This window comes from Equus asinus, chromosome 13 (assembly GCF_041296235.1).
Source record: "Equus asinus isolate D_3611 breed Donkey chromosome 13, EquAss-T2T_v2, whole genome shotgun sequence".
NCBI classification, from domain to species: domain Eukaryota; kingdom Metazoa; phylum Chordata; class Mammalia; order Perissodactyla; family Equidae; genus Equus; species Equus asinus.
Window position 1 is genome coordinate 12124544 of NC_091802.1, and position 12570 is coordinate 12137113.

At 46.8% G+C, this 12570-nt stretch overlaps 1 protein-coding gene across 1 annotated transcript; it reads left to right on the top strand.

The window, feature by feature from the left end:
- The first annotated feature begins 1859 nt into the window (after positions 1 to 1859).
- On the top strand, positions 1860 to 5879 carry LOC106844169 (C-type lectin domain family 10 member A-like). The gene is made up of 10 exons (XM_014861478.3): positions 1860 to 2179; positions 2956 to 3056; positions 3710 to 3826; positions 4133 to 4216; positions 4314 to 4385; positions 4477 to 4548; positions 4704 to 4790; positions 4885 to 5036; positions 5288 to 5394; positions 5528 to 5879. Exons 2-10 carry the CDS (start codon positions 2990 to 2992, stop codon positions 5682 to 5684), a joined length of 915 nt encoding a protein of 304 aa, XP_014716964.3. The 5' UTR covers positions 1860 to 2179; positions 2956 to 2989; the 3' UTR covers positions 5685 to 5879.
- Positions 5880 to 12570: the final 6691 nt, after the last annotated feature.

The window sequence follows — 12570 nt, forward strand, 5'->3', positions numbered from 1 at the left end:
CTGGAAAATGACCCTTGTACACACTAGACATTCTCCCAACCCAGGGCCTTTGCACTTGCTGTATGCTGTCTGGAAGACTCTTTCTCCCAGAGCTCCTCGTGACTTGCTCTCTCACCTCCTTCAGACTTCTGCTCAGATCTAACCCTCCCAGTTAGGCCTTTCTTGATGGCCTACTAAAAATTGACCCTATCTCAGTTCCCTGCTATATTTTTCTCCATAGAACTTGTCGCCGTGTGACGTTATATGTATTTTACTCATTTATTTTGTTTATCTGTATCCATTGGAATGTAAGCTCTATGAGGGCAGGGCCTTTTTTCTCTGTTGGTTCGCTTCTGAAGTGTGCCTCTGCTGAAGGAGAGGGCCTGGCATATTGTAGACATCCAATAAGTACTTGTTGTGTGGATGAATAAATGCATGTATGAAGGAATGGAGAAACATGCCATGTTCTTTGTGAAAAAGATTCAACAATGCAAAAATGTTGATCATCCCCAAATTGATGCATGAATCCAATGCAATACTGAGATAAACACAGAGATAAGCTACTCAGACCCGCCTTTCCGGGAAGAACTTGGTGCCCCGCTGTGGGGAGTGTGACCTGTGTGGACAGCCACCTCACCTGAGGTTCTGCCCCTGCTGGTGTGACCGGCATCTGGTGACTGAGCCATGGGGCTTATAAAGGCCTGGTTCGGTCCCGTGCTGGACAGCTCCCACAGGCTATGCTGTTTGAACTCCCAGAACCCCCTGGTGGACTGGCTGAAGCTCTGTGAGGTCTCCACCGCTGTTTAACTTCTCCCTCTGCCCTCTCCTCCTTCTTCCCCCTTCCTTAGCAGGGGCTGGTCCCTCATACATAGCTTGCCCCCAAAATACAGTCTAAGTGTTGGCTTCCAAAAACCCAACCTGTGACAAATGCTAATCAACATAAATGACAGCAAGCAAAACAAAACTGGAAACAACCTAAATGTCTATCAATAGGGAAATACTTAGGTAAATTATGGCACGCATGGAATGAGATAAAGATAGGAAACGAATAAAGGACATTTTATGAACTGAGGGGAAGAAATGTTCCTGATGCATTAACTGAATGAAAAAAGTAAGTAGCAGAAGACAATCCCATTTAATTAGAAAATGTAATCTAAAACGTGTTTGCTCTCCTTCTTCCCCCTTTAAGACACAAAGTTTCCTTCCTAGGAAAAGGATGTGTGTAGGAATTCAGGGCAGCCCCCTTAGGGGGATTTCCAGGGTTTACTGGATTGAATCGAATCCCTTTCGTGAAGACAGTGCACGGGGAGAGAGTCAGGCCAGGTTAGGGTGGTGGGCAGCACTGGGCTGGAATTCGGGCTCTTTCTCTTACCAGGTGTGTGATCTTGGGCAAGTCACACAATGGCCCTGAGCCTGAGTCCATCACCCAAAATGCCTCCTGAGTTTCTCATGGGAGTGAACGGTTAGAGTGTGGTCAGTATCTGTGCAGTCTCCGTCACAGATTCGATGCTCCACAAATTTTCCTCCTTTGCATGGCTCCTCCTCTTCCGTTCAGACCGGGAATCCTACTCTCCATCATCCTCTTCCCTCCTGGGTTGGGTGAGGGAGCTCGGCCAAGCTGGGAAGCTTAATGGCTGAGACCCAGAGGAAGCTCAGATGCCAGGAACTTGGGTCAAGATGGAGCAAGACCAGAGAAATGGGCTGCTCTGGATTTCAGTGTGCAATGCTTTGACACCAAAAATTCTGGGAAATCCTGAGGCAGGAAGTGAAAGGGAGTGAGGGCCAAAGGAGAAACAACACATTGGGTTTCCTTCTGGTCCCTTCTGGTCTGACTCCCCTCTCCCAAATGGTAAAATTGAGGAAGTCAGGGGAACTTAAAAGAAGCAGAAAGGAGTAGACACACTCTGGAGGAGGAGAGCCAAGCTGGCCGCACGTCCAACTCCTCCACACACACAATCGCTGCCCGTGTTCCGATTTTAATTCCTTCTCCTTATTATTGACTTCCCCAAGTCGAGGAAACAGAAGATCCCAGCTCATAGACCCCTGGGCTTTCAGACACGAAGACCAGCAGGACTCTGCTCACATATGTGACTCATCCTTTGGCCACCTCTACCCCCAACTCTCCAGGATTTAGTTTTTTCCAGCTCTGGTCATCGCTGCACAAAGAACCCAAGGATCCCAGCCTGCAGGCTTTCCACAGGTAACGGGGCTGGGGACACAGTTGAGACCAAGGGGACAGGGAGGATGTTAGAGAAAGCCAGGAGGGGGACTGTGAGTCCTAGGTGGGACTGAATGGGAAAAATAGAAAGGGGCAGCATGGGGATAATGACCAAGCGAGGATCTTATTTTCTTCCCTCCCCTGGATTCAGAATCAAGTATGGCAGCCAAACCTCAGTCACAAACTGAGACTCAAACTCAGCCCCATGTCTAGCCCAATTCCAGCCCTGTCCTCAGCAATAGTCCCAGACGCAGCCCCACCCCCATACAAATCCCAGCCCCTTCTTTAAACCCAACCACAGCTTCAACCCCAGAGTCAACTTGTATTTTAACACCGGCCCCAACACAAGATGGACCTTCAACCATATTGTATTCGCAGTTTCAGCACCAAGCTTAGGCCCAGCTCCATCCGTGGCTCCCACAGGAGTACTGACCCCAATCCTAGGAAGACACACAACCTGCCCTGCAACCCCGCTGTTAGGCCCTGTCCTAGCGATATATTTAGCTCCAACCTTCCCTCCACCTTAATCCCAAACTCAACCCAACCCCAGCCCAAGGCCTGCTCCTGACCCCACCTTCAACCTCAGCTGCAAGGCCAGGCCCCTTCCCATTGCAGGCCCTGACCCTGGACTCCTTCTCAAGCCCAAGCTCATCTCTTACCTCAGCTCTGGCCCTGACCTCAGCTCCAACGTAGTCCCAGCCTGCCCCTTTGCCCCAGCTCCTGCCCCAGCCTGGCCACTGGCCCTGCCTCCATTTCAGCTCTGACAGCCTCGGTGGTCGTGTTGGTGCCAGCATGCCAGTGAATTATGAAAACTTTCAGGACTCGGAGAGTGAGAACCAAAGCCCGGGGCTTAGAATTGGTAAGAGGAAAGGAGAAATGGTCTCTCCTAAAATACCTCCTTAATACGTTTAGAAGGATTTCTGCTGTGATGTGATGTCTGTGCCTCTACCATGTGCACTGTTGGGTCCCCAAATCTGAGGTGGTGGGGCCCCAGCCACCGGAAGCCACAGTATGAAGAGGATTCAGGGTCCTCAGCAAGACAAGCACAGGAAAGACCACAGCGGACCTGGCTTCTGTGCTCTGGGTTGGCCCTGGTGTGGGAATGAGTGATTGGGTTTGGAAGGGAAAGCCATTTGCTACCCGGGTAGTAGAGATGAGCGTGAGGTGCTGTGGGCCTGGCAGCCCCAAACTCCCTGGGTCCTCCTGCCACCTCTGCCAGCTCTGATGCTAGGACTTTACACATCACCATCATCTTGAGACCCTGTGTCCTTGTGTACATTTGTCCCCAGTGGTATGAGGGGCCTGTGTGGCTGGGTACTTGTGCTGGTCCATGCCGGGTCAGATGCCTGGGCATCCCCCATCCCACAATCCTCCTTGTGCAGCCCCCTTCCACGCTGAGCATTAAGGCTCCAGCCTTGATCCCTGACAGGCCCTGAGGCCCTCTCCTCCTCCCCTGTCTCTCTGGGTCTCTCTGGGACCCTCCTTGTCCTGACGCCCTCTCTCCTCTTGCAGGGCTGCCTCCCCTCCAGCCCTTCCTGCAGACACTCTGTTCCAGCTCCCGCCTCCTGCTGCTCTCCCTCGGCCTCAACCTCATGCTGCTGGTCGGTGTCTGTGTGATCGGATCCCAAAGTGAGAGTCACAGGGTGGGCAGGGAAGAGAGAAATAAGGGCTGCACTGGTGGGGGCAGGGACGGAGTTAGAGATGGATAAGGCTGGCTGCTGGCTCTGTCACTTATTAGCTGGGTGATGTGGTCAGATTACGGAACCTCTCTAGTCCTTGGTTTGCCCATTGGCAATACTGGAGAACAACAGTGTCTGTCCCTTTGTGGGGCTTGTCGCGAGGAACCAAGGAGACAAAGTGTGTCAAGTGCCTGCTCAGTGTGGCACAGAGCAGGCCTGATAATCTTCGCCCTGATTGTCCCATCCACCTCGTCAGATTCCACGTTTCAGAGGGACCTGGTGACCCTGAACAACTCCACATCACAAACTGAGCTTCAGGTCAAGTCCCTGATATCCCAGGGTGAGGCTGGTGTGGAAGGGGCTCTGGACTGGGGTGGGGTGTGGTGGAGGAGGGGGTGCGAGCTGACTCTGCAGCACTGAGTCCCCATGTCCTCCAGGTGACAGTTTGCAAAAGACGATAACACCTCTGAAAGCAGGGGTGGGGAATCTCAGGCAGGAACTGCAAGCAGGTGAGACTCTGCAGGAGTGTGTGGGAGGGCAGGGCTGGCCCCAGGACAAGGTGGGGGAGCCACTCGAGGTGCTGAGCGCCCTCCCGTCCAGCCCGTAGCATGAACGACAAGGTGTTTTCCCTGGAGAAGAAGCTGGAGGAGGAGCAGCAGACACTCAAAGCAGGTCAGGCCCCTGCTCCCATCACCTGGGCATGCCGCGTGGGGAGGGCAGGGAGGTTCCGAGACGGGGCCCGTGCAGTGAAATCTGGCCTCCTGGACTCAGGGAGCAGAGTCCACACCCAGGGCACTGTCCCCACTGCCCCCCTGTGTGTGTCCCAGATTATGCTGAAATACGCCTCCTAGTCCAGCAGCTGGCCAAAGACCTGACAGCCCTGACTTGCCAGGCGGCTGCCCTCAAGAGCAATGGTGAGGGGTGTTGGGGGCGTGCCTGACTCCTTTGCTGCCACAGTCCCACTGGGCAGCATCTCAGCCCCCCCCCCCACCTCTCCCGGCCCCCTAGGCTCTGCCAGGGCCTGCTGCCCCCTTAACTGGCTGGAGCATGAAGGCAGCTGCTACTGGTTCTCTCGCTCTAAGAAGCCCTGGCCCGAGGCTGAGAAGCAGTGCCAGCTGCAGAACGCCCACCTCGTGGTCATCAACTCCAGAGAGGAGCAGGTGAGGGCCCCTGGTGCTCAGCCCCAAGGACGTGTCCCCTGTAAGAAAATGGTTCCCACACTTGGCTGCACATTGCAGTCACCTGGGGAGCTTTAAAACCACTGCCCTCTGAGCCCCACTCTCAGAGACCCAATAGGCCTGGGCACTGTCATAAATGTCCCAAATCTCAACTGCTTTAACGAACAGCTAAAGGTTAGAACTGCTAGTCCAAGGAGATGGGGAGAAGTCACCATTGCCCTTCATTGTCCCAGGATTTTGTCCAGGAACATATAGGCTCCTCAGACACCTGGATGGGGCTCAGTGATCCTACAGGAGTCTGGAAATGGGTGGATGGGACAGACTACAAGACCAACTTCCAGTGAGTACACCCTGGCTTTCTGTGTCCTACCTCCTCCTTCAGCTCTGCTCCTCAGATCTGACCCACACCCCCTTCTCAGACTTAGATTCTGTGCCACCTGACCTTTCTAGTTGCTGTTGTCCTCTCCCCTCAGGAACTGGAGTCCAGGCCAGCCAGATGACTGGGATGGACATGGGCTGGGCCCAGGTGAGGACTGTGTCCACTTCAACCCGGATGGCACGTGGAATGACAATGCCTGCCAGAGGCCATTCCACTGGGTCTGTGAGACCAAGATGGACAAGGCCAGCTAGCAGAGTGTCAGAGGGGCTCCCTGTAGACCACCCAGCTGCAGAAATGGGATCAGGGGAGAGGGGCCCTTCTCCAGAGACGCCTAACGAGACCTCTGTGGGAGAGGAACAAGCCCTGTGAGATGGGAGCACTGCCCTCAGCCTGAATTGTGTTCCTCTCAACTGTCAAAAGACTATATAAAGGTCCTAAGGTTTTTTAAAAAATTTCAGCTTCGTTGAGGCATTATTGACATAGAAAATCGTAAGATGTTTAAGGCTTACTTTCTGGTGATTTGACATATACGTTGATACACACATTGATAGATACATTGTGAAAAGACTCCCCCCATCTTGGTAGTTAACACAGCCATCACCTCACCTAGTTATCTTTGTTTTCATTTTGGTGAGGACATTTAAGTTCTACTCTCTTCGTAAATTTCAATTATTCAATACAGTGTTATCAACTGTAGTCACCATGTTATACGTTCGATCCTCAGACCTTGTTCATCTCATTGCTGAAAGTTTGTGCCCTTTGACCAACCTCTCCCCATTTCCCCTCCCCCCAGCCCCTGGCCACCACTTTTCTACTCTCTGTTTCACCCACTTTGCCTTATTTATTAATTTATTTTCGATTCCATGTATAAGGGATACCATGCACTATTGTTTTTGTCTCTCTGGCTCATCTCACTTACCATAATGCCCTCAAGCTCCATCGTGTTGTTGCAACAGGCAAGATTTCCTTCTTTCTCACGGCTGAATAGCATTCCATTGTATGTATATGCCCCACATCTCCTTCACCCAGTCATCTATTGATGGACACAGGTGGTCTCAATATCTTGGCTGTTCTGAACAAGGCTGCAGGGACTTTGGGGGTGCAGCTATCTCTTGAATCTCCTGTTTCCATTTCCTATGAGCATAAACCCAGAATTGGGCTTGCTGGATCACATGGTAGTTCTATCTGTAATTTTTTGAGAAGCCTCCGTACTGTTTTCCATAGTGGCTGCAGCAATTACATTCCCACCAACAATGCAGACGGGTTCCCTTTTCTCCACATCCTGAGTTGTGTTAACCATAAAAAGCAACTTTATTTGGGTATAATTCCTACACAAGAAATTCAGCCATTTCGAGTAGAGATGACTTTTGTCAAACATGAATATCTGGTCCACTACCACTACAATCAAGACATAGGACATTCCCGTCACCCCAAAGCTTCGCTTATGCCCATTTGTGGTCCACACCCCTTGCTTGGACCCTGGCAGCTAATGATCCACTTTCTTCCATGATTGATTAGTTCTGCCTTTCTAGAATTTCACGTAAATGAAATCACACAGTATATACTCTTGTGAAACCTTACGCATTTTGTGTTGCCTGATTTTTAGCAACCTTAAAATGGCAGAATGAAGCAGGTAGGCGAGGTCTTGGAAAATCCTATGTTACTAGGAAAAGAGCATTTTCTTTTCATAGAGATTTGAGTTCAAATCTTTTCTGTCTCTTAAAAGCTTTGTAAACTTAGGGTGACAGCCATCCTTCTGTTCTCCAAGGTTTTCTTATCAGCCCCACTTTGTGATGATAAAGAATTTACAACGATTGTTCTTCATCACCCAAACCAATAAAGGATGCAGGAATAAGAGTGCTAAATTAGAGGCAAAACTGGTCAATTCTTTAATTTCTTTGAAGATCCCAGGGTCGTTAGGAAAAGTAGATAAGATCTCAAGTGGACTGGTTAGCTATTGCTCTGTAAGAAACCACCTCAAGGATCAGGGGCTTGAAACAATAAGTATTGATTGTAGCTCATGAGTCTCTAAGTCAGCTGGGTGGTTTTTTGATCTGGCCAGGCTCGGTTCATCTTAGCTGGGCTCATTCATGCATTTGTGGTCAGCTGGGGGTGTTGAGTGGGAGCCACTGGGTCTAGGATCGTGTCCCTCCCATGGCTGACATTGGGCTGGCTATGAGCTGGGACAATGGGGATGACTGGGCCATACTAGGCTAGCCTGGGCTTGTTCCCATAGTGTCAGGGCAGGGTTTCAAGACAGTAATTGGAAGCGAGCAAAGACTCTGGAGTCTTAGTTTTGGAACTGAAGCACCATTTCTGCTGCATCCTATTGGCCCAAGTAGGTCAGAAGGCATCCGAGATTCAAGGAGTGGGGAAATAGAATCCACCTTTGGATGGGAGGAACTAGAAAGTCCCTTTGTGTAGAGGATGGATATAGGGAGGGGTGGAGATTGCTATTTTTTCAATCAATCGAGCTTACTAGGGGAAGCATCTCAGTTTTAAGGAAACAGCCAATAGATCTGAGTGCTTATTAAGAGAGGGAAGGAACCGTTCATTGCTGCATTACTTGCATCCAGACCACTGCCTGGCATATAGGAGGGAATCAATTAGTGCTAATTAAAAATAAAACATGTCAGAGGGAAGGTATGAGAAGGACAACATCTAGCCCCCAGGAGGAGGCACCCTTTTACTTCTCTTCCCCCACCAGCATCACATGAAAATCATCAGGCTGGAGCAGAGAAAGGTCTTGGGTGGAAGTGCTCAGAGGGGATCCGAGACTGATGGGATCAGGAGGGCACTGCCCCATGTGCAAGAGATCCCATAAGAGAGCAGTGGCATGTGGCTGGTTCTGTGGGCACCAAATATTGGAACCCAGTGCAGCCGAGTGCACACATCCACAAGTCCTCAGGTGGCCCAAGTTCTGTCACTGGCACCTCAACAGAGTCCAGTCAGTTATCTGTGGTCTGAGTTTGGCCGAGGGTTTGTAAAGAGAAGGAAGAATGTTATGAAAAGTTCCCAGCCTGAAGACGTGAGGTCATCTGGTGACCATGGGGAGCCAATACTCCAGGAGCAGATGCTGCTGCTTAGGCTGTGCCCCTAAGGGTACAGGTGCTCTCTTTGGCTCTTTAAAGTGGGTAGTGGGCACTAGTGAGCATAGCATGGGGTCCGCCAACAGAGAGACCATCACTGCTGCCCATGAGGTGGGAAAGGGTAGTGGGTACCCAGAGATTTGATGATGGGAGAAGAGATACCTCAATTTAGTCCTCCACATATTATCTCCTGGGTATTATTATTTTGCATCTTTCTCCTTTAATTTTCTACCTTATGCCCTGTGCTTTTCAAAGTGAGGTTAAGATTTATGTAACTCATTAACTAGGGAACCAGTAGAACAGTAAAGCTTGTTCAGAGGAGTATAAGAGAGACACAAGGATTTTTAGTTATCGAAATAAAGGAGGCAGGGATCAGAGTGCTATCTTAGAAGCAAACCGGTCAATGTTGTACAGCCAATAAAATTGAACATTTGCGGTTCTTTTCTACTGCATAGAAATAACTTGATGTCTATTGGACAAAATCCATTTGCACTTGCTGTCAGACAAGAATCATTTGCTTGGCTAAATGTGTTCCTTTAGAATTAAAAAAATTATCTTATTTAGAATAAATAGTACGTTAAATGAAGGTACGTGTGCCTACAGAATTAGATAATCCTTGGGTGGGCCTATGAGACAACGTCCAGCAGGACAACTGAAAAGGATATGCAGCCATCTTGATATCGAACCTGAAGTGAGTTTGCTCACCCGTTGCACAGCAAGCCAATCTCTGACATCAGGGGTAGTGGAAGAAAGTAGGAACTTTATTATTGCACAGCGCTGAGCAAGGAGAGAGGGCAGCTAACGCTGAAATCCTAAACTCCCTGAAATGCTAAAAGGAAGGGTTTTTATTTGGGGTTTTAGGTAGGGGAGGGGGAGAATATGGCCTTGCTGGTCAGAGCTTTCCCACCAGCCTGTCTTTGGTTTTGAGACTACGTGCAGAGAGGAGGGAGCCTGTGACCTTGCTGGTCAGCAGCTTTCCCACCAGCCTGTATCTCTTTGTGGGGAGGAGATAATGAACCCAGGTGCTTGTCCTTGATGGTGTCTGTCTCCATGGGGGATAGTGGATTCTGGAGCCAGGAAGACAGAGATTAAGCAGGGAATGAGTGTTTTGGTTTTAAGCCCATATATGCTGGGTTTAATGTGGGGAAACTGATATCAGGGTCAGTATCAACTCCCCCCTTTCTTATGTTCATCCCTCAATCTTGAGGGACTTGGTGCGGCGACTGATCTAGCTACGTCCTGCTGAAATGGGGCGTAGATTGTTTCATCTCATTGAACCAGTTTTTTAATAAGGTGGTGAGGCAGGTGGGCTCCCGAAGTTAGGCCTGTATCAGGTAAGTAAGTAACCAGGTATTTAATAAAAAGTTTTTCTAGAGAAACAAAAAGAGAAAAACAAGGTTAATGGTTGGAGCAAATTATAAACCAGTTTCTGAGCCCAGGGGGCAGCCAATCAAGATTCCTAGAAGTCAGGGTCAAAGCATCTTTTGCAGTTTGAAAGGTTTCTGATGGTGTCATTGGGCACTCAGGTAACTTCTTGAGTGGCTTACACAACAGTAGACACAAATCTCTCTTAATTTTATATTAGGTCTTCCAGCTTCAGTTTGCAAGGCTTCAAGAAAAAGGGCAGATTTAGTTTTCGGTGCCTCAAAATGAAAATGATGGGGAGAAAAACCATGAAAATGTTAATTTGGAGGTTTGTAGCCAGATATTTCAGGAGACTAAAAGAATTCAGGATCCAGTCTAGTTAACAGATGTAATAAAAATCTTAAAGACAATTGACAGAACCAAAATCTAGTATCCACAAATGTGTATTATAGTTTCTATTGAAACATAATCTTTTTCTCTAAAATCGCCCTCAATTTCACTAGGCCTAGTTAAATTAAGACTAACTGGTTTGCAAAATAAGTCTAGTTTTAATACATTTGGCATAATTATTTACAGAAGTACAGCAAGAATAGTAATTGATTATATAGGCTCTTTTAAATCTGCTTTGCTGGAACCTTATAAGAAATCTCAGGTTGAACTTTAAAGGCCTCTCAAGGAAAGCCAAGCAAAGGACCTGTCATCAGATTCTGCCTACAGTACCTACAGATTTGGATGAATCCCTCTCTTTGTGAGGTTCCCCAAAATATCCAGGTTTCTTGCGTCTGCCACAGGGAGCAACATTCTCTTCTCAACCTTACCAGGTCACTGAACCCATAAGTAAGGTACCAGGCCAATATTTCAAAGTGGCTTTATTCCAGAATGTCCACCTCCGTTCTTCAAAAGCCATCTTGTTATATCCAAGCCCGTATGCTTTTTCAAATATGATGTTCCAGTCAAAGCCTCGGTAATATCACCAGTGTTTCCAATTGTGTCCTGTTATAAGAAGAACAGATTCTTATTGGACTTATTCAAACAACCATATTGCCATGAGAATAAGAATACTTACTCATTAGGAGTTTTTACGTTTTGGAGGGCTCAGATAGGGAGAAAAAAATGAATGTTTCAATTTTGTTTACATTTACTATAAATGATAGTTCCTTAAGAGAATAGAGAAAAAGGTTTTCTTAAATATGAAAAAAAGAAAACCTCAAAACTCAGTAATATCTTAAGTAAAAAGCCATAAAAGTTATAATTATCCCTATCAGTTTATTCTGTTTTGTGTAATTGGTTCTTGATCTTAATCTTCTGTCAGCAGTTTGTGAGGTCATCAGTTTCTCTGTTAGAGTTCTGTAATTTTTACCCAGTTTAGTTTTATAATCTGAATGTTTATCAGAACCTGTACTCTAGAGTAAGCACCAGAGTGCTTTCCATGAATATCTCTGAAGATGAAACATATCTGCAAGAACACCAAAGTATAACAGCAACTGTCTGTAAATAATAAAACATTCAAAAATGGTAATTGACAGAGACACTTGATCATCCTTGTGACATATAGTATTTTGAGATAATAACCAGAATTATGGCTGACAATCAGAACAGATCAGAATTTTGGATAATTTTTTAAATGTTTATATCAATAACATCAACTCACATAATATCATTTAAGAAAGTTTATCATTATTTATTTGACAACCCTTCTCATGTAATTTAACATACCAAACAAACCTGATTACTTTAGCATTTTTTTTTTAGAGGAAGAGAGCAAATCTCTCTGAGAAGTCCCAGGAGCCCTCTGAAAATCCCCAGAGAAACTCTCCCTCCTCTTCCAGGTCAAAAGAAAGCTTTTATTCAGGACTTGAATATTTGTGTGTGGGGGAAAGCTTGTCAAAAATATTACAAGCTTTAAAACATATGTTCAGATAGGAAACAAAGCTCATGGCGAAACCATGTTCAGGTATCTATTCAAACTGACAACAGAAACAGTCAAGGGCAAACAGAGTTAAAATAGTCAAAAAACCTTTTTACAATCTTTTTATCAAGAGCAGATTAAAAGTTTAGGAAAATTATCCATTTAAGAAAGAGGATCCGTTCTGCTTAAAGCAATCTACAGATTCAATGCTATCCCAATCAGAATCCCAATGACATTCTTTACAGCATTAGAACAAAAAATACTAAAATTCATATGCGGCAACAAAAGACCCTGAATTGCTGATGCAATCCTGAGGAAAAAGAACAAAACAGGAGGCATCACAATCCCTGACTTCAAAACATACTACAAAGCTACAGTAATCAAAACAGCATGGTACTGGCACAAAAACAGGTGCACAGATCAATGGAACAGAATTGAAAGCCCAGAAATAAAATCACACATCTATGGACAGCTTATCCTCCACAAAGGAGCTGAGGGCATACAATGGAGAAAAGAAAGTCTTTTCAACAAATGTTGCTGGGAAAACTGGAAACCCATATGTAAAACAATGAAAATTGACCATTCTTTCTCACCATTCACCAAAAGAAACTCAAAATGGAGCAAAGACCTAAAGGTGAGACCTGAAACCATAAGGCTTCTGGAAGAAAACGTAGGCAGTACACTCTTTGGCATCAGTATTAAAAGGATCTTTTTGGACACCGTGTCTTCTCAGAGAAGGGAAACAATAGAAAGAATAAACAAATGGGACTTCAT